This window comes from Epinephelus lanceolatus, chromosome 4 (assembly GCF_041903045.1).
Source record: "Epinephelus lanceolatus isolate andai-2023 chromosome 4, ASM4190304v1, whole genome shotgun sequence".
In the NCBI taxonomy this organism is placed as follows: Eukaryota; Metazoa; Chordata; class Actinopteri; order Perciformes; family Serranidae; genus Epinephelus; species Epinephelus lanceolatus.
Genome location: NC_135737.1, coordinates 38,631,877 through 38,647,212, shown reverse-complemented (window position 1 = coordinate 38,647,212; position 15,336 = coordinate 38,631,877). Strand labels below are relative to the sequence as shown.

General features: G+C 40.8%; 1 protein-coding gene across 3 annotated transcripts; it reads left to right on the top strand.

Annotated features, from left to right (window-relative positions):
* The first annotated feature begins 1,071 nt into the window (after positions 1 to 1,071).
* On the top strand, positions 1,072 to 11,624 carry tsku (tsukushi small leucine rich proteoglycan homolog (Xenopus laevis)). 3 transcript variants are annotated; one of them, XM_033631682.2, is made up of 3 exons: positions 1,072 to 1,322; positions 8,064 to 8,375; positions 9,032 to 11,624. In XM_033631682.2, exons 1-3 carry the CDS (start codon positions 1,308 to 1,310, stop codon positions 9,770 to 9,772), a joined length of 1,068 nt encoding a protein of 355 aa, XP_033487573.1. In that variant the 5' UTR covers positions 1,072 to 1,307; the 3' UTR covers positions 9,773 to 11,624. The 3 variants fall into 3 exon arrangements, with proteins under 3 accessions (XP_033487573.1, XP_033487575.1, XP_033487574.1); XM_033631684.2 differs by having other exon boundaries at positions 1,072 to 1,351; XM_033631683.2 differs by lacking the exon at positions 1,072 to 1,322 and adding an exon at positions 4,439 to 7,198.
* Positions 11,625 to 15,336: the final 3,712 nt, after the last annotated feature.

The window sequence follows — 15,336 nt, the reverse complement described above, 5'->3', positions numbered from 1 at the left end:
TTGGTCAAAGGAGCCAGTTAGGATATGTAGTCCCAGTTAGGCTATATGTCTTTGTGAGACTATTTGTTAAGACAGTTTCAGTGCATAGTCAAGTTGTAGTTTAGTAATTAATTTCACATCTTGACCTGAATAAAGAAAACAAAAAAAGAAGCAAAAGTCATAACTTGTTGTTGTTGTGTTTTTATTTTTATTTTTTAATTATTGTTTAGGGACTGTTCATTACTTATTAGGTGAGGGGGCACTGCAAAAAGGGGGAGGCATGTTAAAATGGTTGTGGTTTGTATTTATTTAACTGCTGATTAGTAAAGAATACATGGCATGTTTTCTTTAAATATCACCAAAATAACACCATTTATCATAACTAGAAACTGAACAGAAATTGTCATTTGATTTTCAAATTTCCGACAGTCCTTGGACACATCATGTGTGAGGAAAACGTCCGTCAGGAAAAAAAGGGGGAAAAATCAGAAATTAATATCACTTTATTCTATGTCTCATTTAAAATTTATCAAAAAACAAACAAACAAACAAAAAAAAACCAACAACATTTGCACTTAATATAATATAATAAGGATTTTTTTCTCCAGGATTTCATCTCCAACTTTTGACTTTTAACTTCAAAACATCCAAGAGTGAGTTTTGAAAATCTAATAACTAATTTATCATAAAGGGAGGGTCATTCATTTTCTGCCAGTCACTCATGAAGGCTCAAGGAAAAATATTTGTAGCTTTGGGGAAGGTTAAAATAAAAAAATTAAATTAAATCAAATCAAATAAAAAAAATAAAAAATGAAACCCCTCTGTTCCTCTGATACGTAAAAAGCAGTCCTTTAGTTTCCTTGACCTGCCCAATATGAAAGCACAGTGGCAACAGTAGCCAATGTAACACAAAAACCTAGTAGCCTAATATAACCTGACATAAAATGAGTCGCAGAACTTCTATCGATGGGCTACATTTAGTGCAAATAGTAGTCAAAACAAAGAGTGAAATGGTTAACAAATCTGGTCACAATTGATGCATTTTGTTTTGGAAGGTACCGACAGGAAGTCCTCCTATATTAGACTCTCGTAAACTTGACAGTGGTAAAACGAGCCGAGGCCAGTCAGGACTTTATGGGATGGGAACAGACGAGTGTGCCCCAGTGTTTCCAGCTCCTGACAGTTTATTGTAGCGGAGCAGACACGCAGAGGGATCCGCAGAGCTCATGTGGACCAGCAGGCACACTAACCACGGGGACGCGGGCACGCAGCGGGGGTCTGGAAAATGGGAGCGGTGAAGTGAAAGACGGCCGAAAAGCGGACAGTGGATGAAAGGCACCAAAGTAAGCTAGAACACAAGTTGAGAAGAAAGGTAATACAAGTAGGAGCGATTTTCTATTCCCCCACTTGTTTCCTGTTTGTCAGAAAGTGTCTGTGAAGTCAACAGTTTTTTTGCGTTAGTTTCGGGCACAGAAACGCAGCGGAGCAGCGGACCGCTGTGGTCAGATCAGGTTTCACGTTTGCCTCTGTGTTGAAGAAACCGCCCCTGGTGTCCCGTCTGAACTGACCAGGCTCTCGTGTGTCGTTACCGCAAATTATTCAGACGGAGAAAGAAACTTTATGGAGTGTGCAAACTCTGGAGACTGATGCGCGCAGAGGTGACATGTGGAGACGTGATTGACAGCTGGAAGGGGCGGGGTTGGAAGTGAAGGTGTAATGAACGGTACTTAAGAGTGATCCGTGTGATACTTGTTTGGGGTGTTTTATCCGAAAATCATGCAGCAGAGTCCTCTGCTCTCTCCGTGGTCTGCCACGTACGGCTGCAAGAAATTTGATCTGCGGAGGTGCCATGCAGTGAGTGTTACCCGCCTCCTGTGGTAACTTCCCAGGGCATGGCACTGGCTCACTGTGGTAACGCAGAGAGGGCAGTGACACGTTTGACACAGCTGGTCAGACTTTCATCATCCAGGAGGTGGAGAGCTCATGGAAACACATCTGGCATAGAAAGAAAAAGGGGTGATAGGATTGGTGTTTGATAGAAACTGGTGGAAGAAGTACTTTGAAATAAAAACATTATTTATCAAAGTGTAACTAAGTATGGACCGCAAAATACACTTAAAGGTCCAGTGTGTAGGATTTAGGGGTATTTATGTACTTTCATTAGTTTATAATAACTTAAAATCGTTGTGTTTCTGTGTAATAGGATCAATTAAAAACCCACCTATAAAGGGGTGTCTCCCACCTCGCCTCTCCCCTTTTGCTGTTGTTTTTTGCTGAGGTAGCCTAAGTGACATTGCTCTGGTAGTAATTTAAGCTAAGTTTATAACTTCATTTTTCAGCTTAAACTTATTGTATAACAATACATTCCTGTGTCACTTAATTTGTGTAGGGGCTCGAGTTATATGGTCGTAATTGATGGAGGAATTTGTTTTTACCTCTTGCTGTCAGTTGTCAGGAATAAACAGAGATCCCCTCAAAAGATATCTGTTGTCTGGGCCTCTTCATGTCAGCACAACGCAAACAACACTTGAGTCCGCTGGTTACATCTATGACCCTAGAATGAGCTATATTTGGGCAAGTCTTTTCCCATCCATGGATGTATAAAGAGATTTGGATACAGCATTGGCGGTGGAGTCCCATTCATTCCTTTTAAAGTTGCGCATGACACCAAATGGTTCAGCTGCTGCGTATAAAATGATGCGAAAGATCGGGCACTGCTTGTGCACTGTGCGGCACATAGATCAAGCACACTAGCAACATCCACAGGCTGTGCTGGCTACTTCTGAATTAACCCTCTGTTAACTTGATTGGAGATAATATAATTCAATTGCGTGGCTTTTCTAGACTTTCCAAAGGTTATGGGAGGCATTTCACAGGGTTATGATGCTCAAAAAATGTCCCACTAATTTCAGGACATTTCTTTCTCCATGTAACTCAGTGGGAAAACGTCTTAATTGGCCGCAGTGCATCACATGATGATCCAGAAACTGTAATTTCCCTTCCTGAGGGCCTGCTCACACAGAGTCTGCCATGTTGTTGTACAGTGGCCCAGAACAGATGAACCAAACACTGGCTCTGTTTAGGGCCATTGGTATTTTTGTGTCGGCCACCTTATTCTTCCTACACGCTTGGCACACCTGCAGTCTCACCCCTAGATGTCACTTAATCTTACACAGTAGACCTTTAAGTTTCCAAAGTCAAAGTGGTCTTTATGAAGCAGAATGGCCCTGTCTGTGATATGTTATTGCATTATTGGATTATTATGACTGATAGATTGTAGTGTACTGTTAACTCTGTATACTGTTTCTATGCCTCTTCACTTGCCATAGCTGTAGCTAGAGGCTTTATGTTTTCAGGTTGTCCATCCCATTGTTGTGAAAGCGATATCTCAAGAATGCCTTGAGAGAAGGCCCCCCTGACTTAACAATAAACTGATTAGATCTTAAGTGGCCATAGGTCAAAGGTCAGGGTAACTGTGACCTTGTCTGCCTCAATCTTGTGAACACAATTTCTCAAGAATGCCTTGAGGGAAATGTAGCACAAATGTTCACTGATTAGAATGCGGTGGTGAAAGGTCACTGTGCCCTACCGAAGCATGTTTTGGCAATACTGTAAGAATTCACACTCTAATTATGACAAGGTCAACTTCACTGTGACATTGTAATATTCTGCATTTATAAAACACATTACTCAACATCATATTTCAGGAACAGAAGGGGAGACATTTGGTCAGATGCTGAATTGGTGACACTAATCTTGGGTATCCAAAAAACTAACAAACTTTGTAAATAAAGCTGTCAGATAAATGCACTGAATTAAACAGAACAATATTTCCCTCTATTATTGGATGGAAGACGAGTTTAAAATAGCACAAAATGGAAATACTCACACGTAATGTACAAGTACCTTAAAACTGTGCTAAAATACAGTGCTAGAAGAACATACACAGAAGGGTTTAATTTATTTCTTAGGTGATATTCAGTCAGCTACACCTTCAGTGAATCTCTCATCACCATGTTCTGTGATACCATCTCCTCTAGCTTTGCTAAAATATACTTTGATGAATTTGATCAGCCTCCTTGTTTGTGATTTTATTTATTCACTGTTACTTTAGGCGTCCCAGTGCTGCCTAATTGTTTTAAAACACTTAAGTACCATCAATTTAATTTAAATCACTGCCTCCTCCTCAGTGTCGTGCATTAATTTGGCTTAAAAGGATTAGCGTGGCATCCATCTTCTAATTACACAGTTTTCAGCCTTCAACTTGAAGATTAAATTAGGACACAGCGGTCTCAGTGACACGAAGAATACATCACAGCGCTGGAGGATATTGAACAAATTGACGGCTAAATGATGTTTGACATAGATGCAAATAAATGTGTTAAATCAGAGAAGTAAGTGGGTATTATGTTTGGTGCGTTCACTCTGTCTTCTGCTTTAAATGTGCAGGAGTTTTTTTTTTTCTTTTCTGCATGAATTTAGATAAAGACAAGCCAGCCGCAAAAAGAAATCTTGTAAAGACTTAAGATAAGTGTATTGCTTGTGGGCAATAAAGTGGTGCTTTTATATTGGCTTTTGATGAATGAAATGATTGTGTTTACACTGATAACACACTATGGTAATTGGATAATCACAGTAGGAGAGCTCGGCAAAAGTCTGCACGGACTTGCGTGCTGATAAGTTTTAGTTTAGTTAAGAAAACCGTGCCATGAACAGCAATACACCGGCTGCAGGATGGTAAATAAATAAATGAGCAACTAATGGCTGATGATCCTCAGAGAGCGGCAGGATCCCAGGATACAAAAGGAGTGAAAAGGCCTAAGAAAGGGAGAAGGTGTTGGGGCGTGATTTCACAGGCCTTTGCCAATTGTCCACTCAGGGTGTCCGCAGCTCTAACTGCCATTGCCTTTTGGGTAATTGCCATAGTTAGAATGTATCTGATTTGAAGGCAGCGCCAGCAGCAGTTTGCCGTTAGCTGAGATTTATTGGTGAGAGGTCAAGAGCAACACCTGGTGCAGAAAGTTCACAGTCCTTGTCGAAGCAACAGATGGAGCAAAGGATGCAGGAAAGGAAGGAGGGACGGACGAATGTGGCTGCAAAACCACACGGAGGTGACGAGCTGCTGAAGACCAGTGTGGTAGACGTAAAAGGCGTATAACCACTTGGTTTTACTGGCAGTTTCCCATGTTTAGTCGGCATATGGCTTCTCTGTGGTTTCCCGACAAGGCTGACCTCTTTGAGGCCTGTAGTTTGCTTGAGGTGAAACAAAACTTGTAATTGCAGAGAGGGCGGAGAACGACCCTATTATCTTTTTTGAAATGACAGCTAATGATGTGGTAAATACACACAGAATAAGAGTTATTGGGTCAGTGTGTAGGATTTAGTAGCAATGAGGATTGCATATGGCAAGCTGAAAATTCTCCAGTGTGCCAAGTGTGAACTCCTGGTTAGGATTGCATCAGTGTTCATTGCTCAGAAGGTTTTAACTGGGAGCCACATTTTCCACAAAGGTTTCTTTCTCTCCAAAACAAATGGGACAGGGGTCTCAAACATTGCGTATGCACAAAACGAGGCCTGAGAGAGGAATTTTGGAGATGGGAAATAGGTGATGCAGATGGTGAGGTGGAAGCCTGATTGTAGAAATGGTTGAATATTTTTCAGTGCGTGCCACTTTTGGCTTTTGTCCCCATGTATATTTTTAGTACGGATCCTAAGCGTTATTTTATAAATGAGACCCCAGGTAATTAAATCCGGTAAAAACACTGAAGTGCTTGGTTTGTCCGTTCTGGGAAAACATAGTTGTCTCCATAAATAAGGACCCGCTTCCTATATACATATAAATGGCTCATTCTAAGGTACCAAAAACATGCCGATTCCTTTTTTCAGGTGACTGTACACTAAAGAAAACACACTTATTACATTACATTTATGCAAATATATCCCCCTAGAGCCCACACACTGGACCTTTAAGCAGTTGCTTTAGAAACTGCAAGTGCAAAGTTAATTTGCAGAACACTATGCATGACACACCGTGCCACGATATCTTTAAAATACAGAGCATTCATTCATCAGGTTTCCCCCGCTGTGTTCTTTACGGGTGGTTCATTCCGTGGGTGGACTATTTAGCTTCGGAAGAGCTCAACCAGAAAAAATCTTGTTAAATTTTGTTCAGCGAGTGAAAGATTTGTGTACTCAGCTCAATTTGACAGTCATAAACCTCGCCCGTTCCTGTTAGGTCAAAACCCACAGCTGGAGGGACTCAGGCCTTCGCTGAGAACACACACACCTACACACAACCATGAAAACATCAGACACTAACTTGTCATGTAACATAACAGGGTGAACAAAGTTTATTAAAACTTTTATGTTAGTAATATTACATGTACACCCTTTATGTAGGTAGAAGAAAATTCTAGTAATACATTTTAAAATATAAAAAACACCATTCAGTTGATTTCTTTATAAACTTGTTCACTATCAGCAGCATTACAAGCAGCCAGTAATAGTCAGGGACTTCAGGGGTTAAATCTAAAGAAACGCGGCACAGAGGTGATCAGCTCTGTCTGAGTAGACTTTGAGCCACGCTAATCAGCCTGCATATGTAGACCAAATACTATGCAGCTCTGTAACCTCATCCTCTTACATAAGCCAAGATGAATAACTGTAACCCCTGAGAGATATGCCTGATAACAGCGAGTCCCTGAGTACATTCTCACTGCATACCCCAAAAAGAGTCAGAATTTAAAACAAATGTCAGGTCGAGGATCAGAGAGAATTAATATTTTACTTTTTCTTGCAAGAACACACCAACTTGCATTTCTTCGAGAAGCTAGATTCCCCATAAAAAATGCTTTTGAACTTGTAAATTCTAAATTTTGAGCAGTTTAGGTGAATGATCAACAAAAGTGATGACAGTAGTGTCCTGTTTATTGTCATTCAGGAACAAACTGTTAACATCTGAGGTGGATCTTTAACACATGCTCTGCTGTGTCATGCCTGGGGTGACCTGACCATGACTGTTCTTTTCTACCTGTTACACAACTCTTAACCTCTGTCCAATTTTCATACTCATTTAAGTGCTTGTGTGTGTGTGTGTGTGTGTGTCTGTGTGTGTGCGTGTGTGCGTGCGCGTGTGTACACATTGCATAAGTTAAACTGGGTAAGCACCATTCTGCTCTTATTTACACATAGAGGAACAACAGCAACAACTACGGCAAAGGTACAGTAGCTGTTTTAAAATAAAACTAATCACTGTTTTTAGATTTTAGATTTTACAGCCACTTTTTCGCTTAATCTTTATTTGTATGTACAGAATTTACTTGGTTCTTTAGTCATTTTTAAGGAATCCTATGCTTTAACTTATTGATCCATATATTTTGAGAGGGCAGGGTTTGTTTCCCTCTGTTGTTTAATTAATTATTTTTTTCATTTTGAAGCTTTCCATTCTGCTATTATTCCAGATGTAGTGTTGTAAGTATTAGACCATATACCAGTATAATTAAACTCAGAATGAGAAGTTGTGTCTGATTTTTTTCCGTCTTCATGCATTGGGCTCAGAGGATATGCTCAGGTAGTGGGCTCATCTTGGTTTTCCTAATTTTTAAGAAGGAGCAGAGATATTTTAAGGTCCCTGATTTACAGTACGCTCAAGTTTTCATTTTTTACAACCATGCACACTCATTCTTTTGAGTAAACTAAGAAAGTGCAAATGAACTCTTTGATCAAAGAAATCAGGTCACACCCGTTGGGAAGCCAAGAGGGAGGGAAATTAGGGCTACTCAAGTTGCACAAATAAAAGCTTTAAGTTTTTTCAAAAAGTTTAACAAATACCTTGAAGATGGCATTTGAGAAGGAACAGTGCTTGTAATTTCTAAAACCACAAACAAGGTGCTCTGTGAAGGAGTTTGGACCAGTTGAACTGATCCGCTCTGGTGACTGAGGTAATGCATCTCTCTCACACGGTGATTGTAGCTTGAAATGTGATTTAAACATGATAAATGGTGGTTTTCATGAGAGACAACTTTTCTAACCTCCATGGGAGTGTCGTGTGAAAAGGTTTTAAATGTAAATAATTCTCTCTCCAGAGCAAAATGGCACTCCTTCTGTGGATCGGCCTGTCGCTGCTGGCCTCCGCCCAGTCCAGCGCGGTCAAGAACTGCCACCCTGGCTGCCGCTGTGAGGTGGAAAGCTTTGGCCTGTTCGACAGCTTCAGTCTGACAAGGGTGGACTGCCGAGGGTTGGGACCCGGCACCACCATGCCCATCCCCATCCCACTGGACACTGCCCACCTAGACCTGTCCTCCAACGCCATGGGCCCACTCAGTGACACCATGTTAGCCGGTCCAGGCTACACCACCCTCATTAGCTTGGACCTAAGCAGCAACCTTATAACAAAGGTCAGTGGATGGAGGAACTCAAGCATCAATCTGTTGGTCTCAAACAAGGCGATGTAACCTTTTAATGAATAATTTGCACACTCTATAATCAATTAAATGTGTCAGTCCCTAATTTAGTACACTCACAGGTAGGGCTGGGTGATATGACCAAAATCTCATGTCCCGATATAGGTCATTTCATATTCCAATAACGATACCTATCCCGATATAGCACATTTTAATCCAATGAATAAAGTTGTCCCAAACATTTCAATGATTTTATCATGAAAGATTAATAAATGAGATCATAATTAAGCTTTTTTTGTAATTGTAAAAGTTTTTGTTTACTGATATTCAAACACATCCAGCTATGACATCCTGCTAGGTACTATGAGCTAACAGTTAAGAGCATTTTTTAATGACATTAAAGGTATGCTGGTCACCCCAAAGTTTGACTGGATACATTTGTGTATATTCCTCAGTCATTACAAATATTACAAGTTTTCTAAGGACAGAAAAGTTACAGATTTATAGACTAAAACAATCAAGTTCTGACATATATCAATACATATATGTCAAAAGTCATTGTATAGTTTTATTTCAGTGTATTATCACCCCTTGCCACTCTTAAAATGTTTTCCTTGTCTTTTATCCCTTCCTTGCCTTCACATTTTCAGGTAACACCCAGTGCTTTGTCCAAGCTGCGCTACCTGGAGACTTTGGATCTGAGCCATAACAACCTGGAGAGCCTCTTCCCAACCTGCTTCTCCGGCCTCCCACTGGCTGAAGTTGACCTCAGCCACAACAGCTTCAGAGAGTTCGACTTGGACGTGTTCACTACTAAAGTCAATGGTGAACCTGTCAGCGTTGATCTATCTCATAACAAGCTCGTGTCAGTCTCCACGACTTTGCGTGGAAGAGTGTTACACATTCAAAGCTTAAATCTGTCAGCGAACTGGCTGTCGAGCGTACCGAGGCTTGCGGGACTTCCGCTGAGGTATCTCAATTTGGATGGTAACCCCATCGCACAGATCAAGGAGGGAGCTTTTGCTCAGCTGAAAGATCTGGTTTATTTATCAATCAGTGGGCTCCCTGAGCTTCAGGAGATCGAACCAAACAGCTTCAAGGGCCTCCAGAGCCTGCAGGTTCTGGATCTCTCAAACAACCCCAAGCTCAAGACCTTAAGCCCTGTGGTTTTCAGTGGACTAGACTCCCTGCAAGAGCTGAATTTGTCCGGCTCTGGTGTGGCGTCTTTGCCAAATAACATACTGACCCACCTGCCCAGTATTAAGAGTATTACACTGGGACGAAGCATCCACTGCTGGAGGACCCAGAAACAGGGGCAGTTTCACCGGCAGCTGGGGCAGGTCCAACACAATGAGGTGCTGAACTGTAATGTGGAGGGCATTGTGTTGTGAAACAGTGCCTGTGGAAATGGACCACTCCTAAAGGGGCCAGTATCCTCCATCATAAGTGCTTGCTGGATGTGCCAATAGCTTCGGAAACCCCTTCCTACCCACACCTTTCAAATGTCGGATATAACCATAAACACTTGATTCCCACCATGGTAAGAGAACACATCATACAACCGAGTTCTGACAGGGAATACCCCGGCCCTTACAATCCAGATGCCAGAGCTGTGCCTTATCTGCTTTCATATGCAAAACACTTTTTTATGTAACTTTCATTCAGTTACCTGCATTCCAAGGTGAACCTTTGGAATACGTCTTAAAGGTTTAAAGTAACCCTCATGGACTCTTGACTGAAGTATCATAAATGCAGTACCTAAAAACAAAATATACAAAAAAAGACAAAATGTACAGCAGTCTTCATAGCACAGATCCGTTTGTTTCACATCTTAACATGTAGCCTAAACTGGTAGAGAACCTTTCATGAATCCAAAAATTTCAGTAATGTTTGTACGTTATGTACTTCATTTCAAGTGGGACCATTTTAAGAGTTATTTGCACTTATTCCAGTCGTGGTATTTTTTAGATAATGCACTCACACATGGCCTAAATGTCATCCAGTGGAATACAAAACCTTCTATGCATTGCTCATAAAACCCACACTGAAGAATATTTTACTGTTGACCACTAAGAATTTTATTTGACTTTGAATGTGATGCTTTGTTGGAATGATTAAAGGGACGATTTAGCTTTCTAGCCCAGAGTTAGATGAGGAGATTGAAACCACTCATGTCTGTTTGTTCAATATGAAGCTACAGCTGGCAGATGGTTAGCTTCGCTTAGCACAGACTGGAAACGGGGAAACAGCTGGCCTGGCTCTGTCAGAAAGTTCTCAGAAGCTCACTAATCAGCACATTGTGTTTTCTACAGATAAAAGAAATGAGATTTGACATGTCAGATAGGTAGATTTTACCTTCAGACAGAGCATTGCTGGCTGTTTCTTGTCTTAATGCTAAGCTAAGCTAACCAGCTGCTGGCTGTAGCTGTATATTTACCCATACAGACATGACAGTGGAATCAATCTTCTTTTCTAACTCCTGACAAGAAAGTGAATGTGCGTATTTCCCAAAAATATTGAACTGTACATCCAAGAACCAGAATTCTTTTATTAAGCGTGGTTTTGGGAAGCTTACAGTTATGTTTGTAACTGTCGAGGGTTGAAGATCTTTTCTTGTTACACCCACAAATGACCATTTGATTACTTGAATTTTTTTCTATGTCCACCAGCCCAAATCTGACATTTTGTCCATTATGTTTGGATGATTTACCGTCATAATGACAGTAAGTTTGGTGCACAGCCTTTGCAAAGTAGGTCAGCAGCCTTTGACATTGTTTTGTCTGTTTGACATTACACAACAGGACTAAACAAGCTGTGACTGCGGTCAAATCAGTCTCCAGCCAACCAAAATGCTTGTTTGAAGCAGAATTGACCAGTGAAGTATGACAATTCGCACATAATTGGTAATGAAGTAATGTCGCTTTCTGTTGATGTTTAAATGCGAGCTGCACTGTGCTGTAATCTTTAATGTCACCTTCCCATCTCTGTGGTATTTCTGTGGACCTAAGAGGATGATAAGCCTCAAGACTGCATACTAGAGTTTATGAATGTCAGCGATCTGTGAAGGTTCGGGGCCTTTATTGTTAAGATTTTGAGATTTTAAAGGAAATCCACCTTTTCAGTTGGTTAATTGAAAGTCAGATGTCTTGGTGTAGAGGTTTATATTTGTATGTATGTAACTATATTGTATATAACTTTATATATATGAATCATATGTGTAATAAATTGACTCTTCTAACTCTTTGAATGACTGCTGTTTGTTCTGTGTGAAAATGTCAACACTTGTTAGGTGTGTCAGCGTAGGAGCACAAAGAATCGTTAAAAACAAAACCACATGCAAGGAAAGATTGTGTCAGTGTCGACACTGTATTTATAATTTCGCTAGAGATCCTGTTTTTCAAAGCACTATGTGATTTGTATCCACACATGGGACTGACTCATAGCAGGGTGTGTCCCTCTGCAGGACAAGAGGAAAGCTTAGATCTTGGTGGTTTGCCCTCACAGCATTTTCTTCACTTTTTACAACTCAGCAACATGTTGTGTATAAAATTTTTTTTTATTTACTTGAAAGTGTCTGGATACACAGAAACATACACACACTCTCGATCTTGAATGGTCCTGAAAAGACATTGAAGTGGGCAGACACGCCAGGGTTTGGCAGGATACCATGCTACACTGGGCTGGTAACCTGCCAAGGAGGTGACTGGGAAGGAGACGAGTAAAGAAAAGGAGAAAGAGGGAGAGAGAGCCGGGTTTCAGTCATGGCAGCTTACAGTTCTCCTGTGTGTGTCAGGCAATGAGTGTTTTGTCCTGTGAGACAGAGAAGACATTATGCCCTCCTTTCTGTGACACATCTTTTAAACTCCAAGACACAAAACCAACCAAAATAAGGCTGACTAAACCGAGGGGGTTTTCACAGATTGCGCCATAGTTGGACTGTTGATGTTACATGCTTAACCTTGAGTGTGAGAATGCAGAGGATCTTGAACAAAGCCAGAATCTTGGTTTGTGTGGTATTTGAGTCTAGTTGTGCTTATGTGTGTGTGTGTGTGTGTGTGTGAATGCAGCTCTTTCTCTTCTAGTTGGTAGGGGGCTTCCTGAGAGTCTTTTGTAGATTGACCCCACAGCAGAAAATACTTACCAGATGTTTTTGCTTTTTTTTCTCCTGAAGCATGTTGACACCCAAGGAACCAGCCATCCATCAGAAACATGCAGTAGCGCTAAATGGTCACTACGACACTGTGAAATTGCAGAGACATTCAGGGAATGCAGCAGCACAACTAATCAGGTTACAGATCAAAAGTGCGGAATTTTTTCACACTATTGTAGCTCATCATGTCTGAACATAAAGTCTGGTTTCAATAGTGAAATATCAGTGGACAAGATCTCAATCAGAAAATGTATCTATACAGCACATTTCATACCCAAAGTGCAACACATTCTCACTCCAGCCTTGTCACATATCGACGTTTGGTCATGGACCTTCCACATCCAGACACGACGTGCAAGGTACCCTGGGTGCGTTGGTTGTTGAGGTTCTAGGATGCCGTGTCAAGTTCTGCCTGTTACATGCATTGTCTTTCAAAACACTTCCATTTTCACAGGAAAATTTCTGTTTACATACAGTCTCTTTCAAAATAAACACACTATGCTGGTACAGCACCTCAAATTGACCTTTTTTTTTCTCCAGCAACTAATGCACGTGGTTTTGTTTAGGCAACAAAAGCACGTGGTTAGGTTTAGGGAAAAAGAACAAGGTGAACACTGCTCTCCTGGACCACACCTCACACCAGCCCTACTTGTACGTTCACTGCCTTAACTTTCATTCTTGTCCTGCCGTGTTTCCCCCTGACGCTGCCAAGCACCATTAAAATATAACAGCCACCACCACCATGTTAAAGGACAGCTTTTGTCGTCAGTGTCTGACACCACGAGTCACTGCCCAAGCAGATTTTGACGACTTCAGAGTGAGACCAGTCACAAAGCATGCCTCAAAAGACTGCACAAATAGTAATTTCAATTCAGGTTCAGTATCCATCTGATCTACAAAGACAGCCTCACTGAATGAAGATCAGGTCACATGTCTATTAACATTTCAGTTCACTCCCAACAATGTCCCTCTGTCTAGTCTGCGACATGCACAGATGAGTTGAAAAGCAGCACAAATGTGTTGCCATGCAAACTGCATGACACATCAGAGACTAGCTGACTGACAAAGATGATGATCTGTACATATGTCTACTCCTTTGTTGAAATGAATACAATTTGTAAGAGCAGCTTTAATGATGCTTTATAGCTAGCAGAGGTGAAGAGGTTCACCACAGAGTAGGGATCAATAGAGATCTTGATAGAAATGTTGACATTTCTGTTTGACATTGAAAAACAAACCCTGCAGTGACATTTAATTGGAATACACTGCTGACAGAAAGTTAATTTCCGGTGCAAGTGAAGAAACAGACGCGTTCGAATAAAGCCACAACGCACTGCCAACACAGATGCTTTGTGTTTTATCTCCTTGTGACATCTTGCTTTGTTCGTTTGAAATAATCTCATCACACAAATACAGGACAGTCACAGGAAGAGGGGCAGTAATCAGGAGAGACTGTTTTCAGGTGGATAAAGGGGTCAACAGACACTGGGTCAATAAAAACCATTAGTCAGTGACAGCTGATAAAAAAAGTGTTTGCATGTACAACTTATCTGACCGTGTCTGTTGTGAAATCACGACCAACCAAACAGCAGCTTACTTTTATGCAAGTCTGAACAAGATTTATCTCGCCTCTGCTTCCACCGAACAAAAAGTGACTTTGTTTACCTGTTTTTCTTGTTCTTGTTTTGTTTTATAGAGCACACCAACAGTAGAAAACAGGATTTTTTCAACATCACAATTAATTTCATTTCCCAAAAACAACTTAATTTAGGCGTGTTGTTTGCATCATGGCAGTGTGGGACATATGAGCAAAGAAATCAAAAAGTAATCACTGGCTTCTCTGCAGTGGTCTAGCTCTGAGATGTAATTACTTCAAAGCAGAGGGAAGCTTTGAACTGTGTATAATTAATTCAGGCAGGCAGAACCAGGGTGTCTTTATTAAGTGTTCTGTTCTTGCTTGAACAGCTATCAAACAAATGTAATCTGACCTTCCCAGGATAGATCCTCTGGAGGATCAAGTTATCCAAGCAGCTGTAATTCACTTTGCTTCAACAACGAGCCCATACTGCTCTGAACACTGCAAAGGTTTTGCTTTTCATTCCCGTGGGAGGCTGAAACCAAAGAATGTGTTTTTACAAGCAAGTTTCTGAAGTCTTTGTTTAGGATGTATGAGTGAATAACTGTTTTTTAACTTCACAATAACCTGTTTATGGATATCAAGAGGCGATGTAGCAGCATTTTCATCTGACAACAGTGATATTGACATATTGATGCTCCGTATGCCCTCTGGTTTGTCGTGCTGCCGTGACAATAGACACCAAGGCACTGTGTCAGCGTACTGCAGCTCAGCACAGAGGTTTTGTTTTTCAGACAAACAAAAGATCAGCTCAGCTTGTAACAGGCCACAATGATTTGCCTGTTTTTCTCAAGAGCTAAAGCTGTTGAAGTTTGTACCACAGAATGGCATTGCTATGCAATTAGTAAATCCTAAAGAAAATCACACTTGGATTAAATGATAAAAATGCAAGGTGTTCATTCAGTTTTTTGGTCCTTGCACATAATTGAATTCGACGTCCATATAAAAAAATTGATGCAACATTTTAGTCCAGTGCCTTGCAAAAGTATTCACCCCCCCTTGTCGTTGCTCCTATTTCATTGTGTTACAACCTTTAACTGAAATGGATTTTTATTGGATTTTTTTGTAATGGACCCACAGAAAAGAATCAACATTGGTAAAGTGCAATGAAAAAACACGTTTTTAAAACCTTCTGAAAAATAAAAAAGGGAAAAGTGATGCGTGCATAT

Bases quoted from the DNA above. Each gene is read 5' to 3' on its own strand.
- tsku (XM_033631682.2), top strand. The intron at 8,376-9,031 runs GTCAGTGGATGG...TCACATTTTCAG, and splicing joins GCAGCAACCTTATAACAAAG to GTAACACCCAGTGCTTTGTC.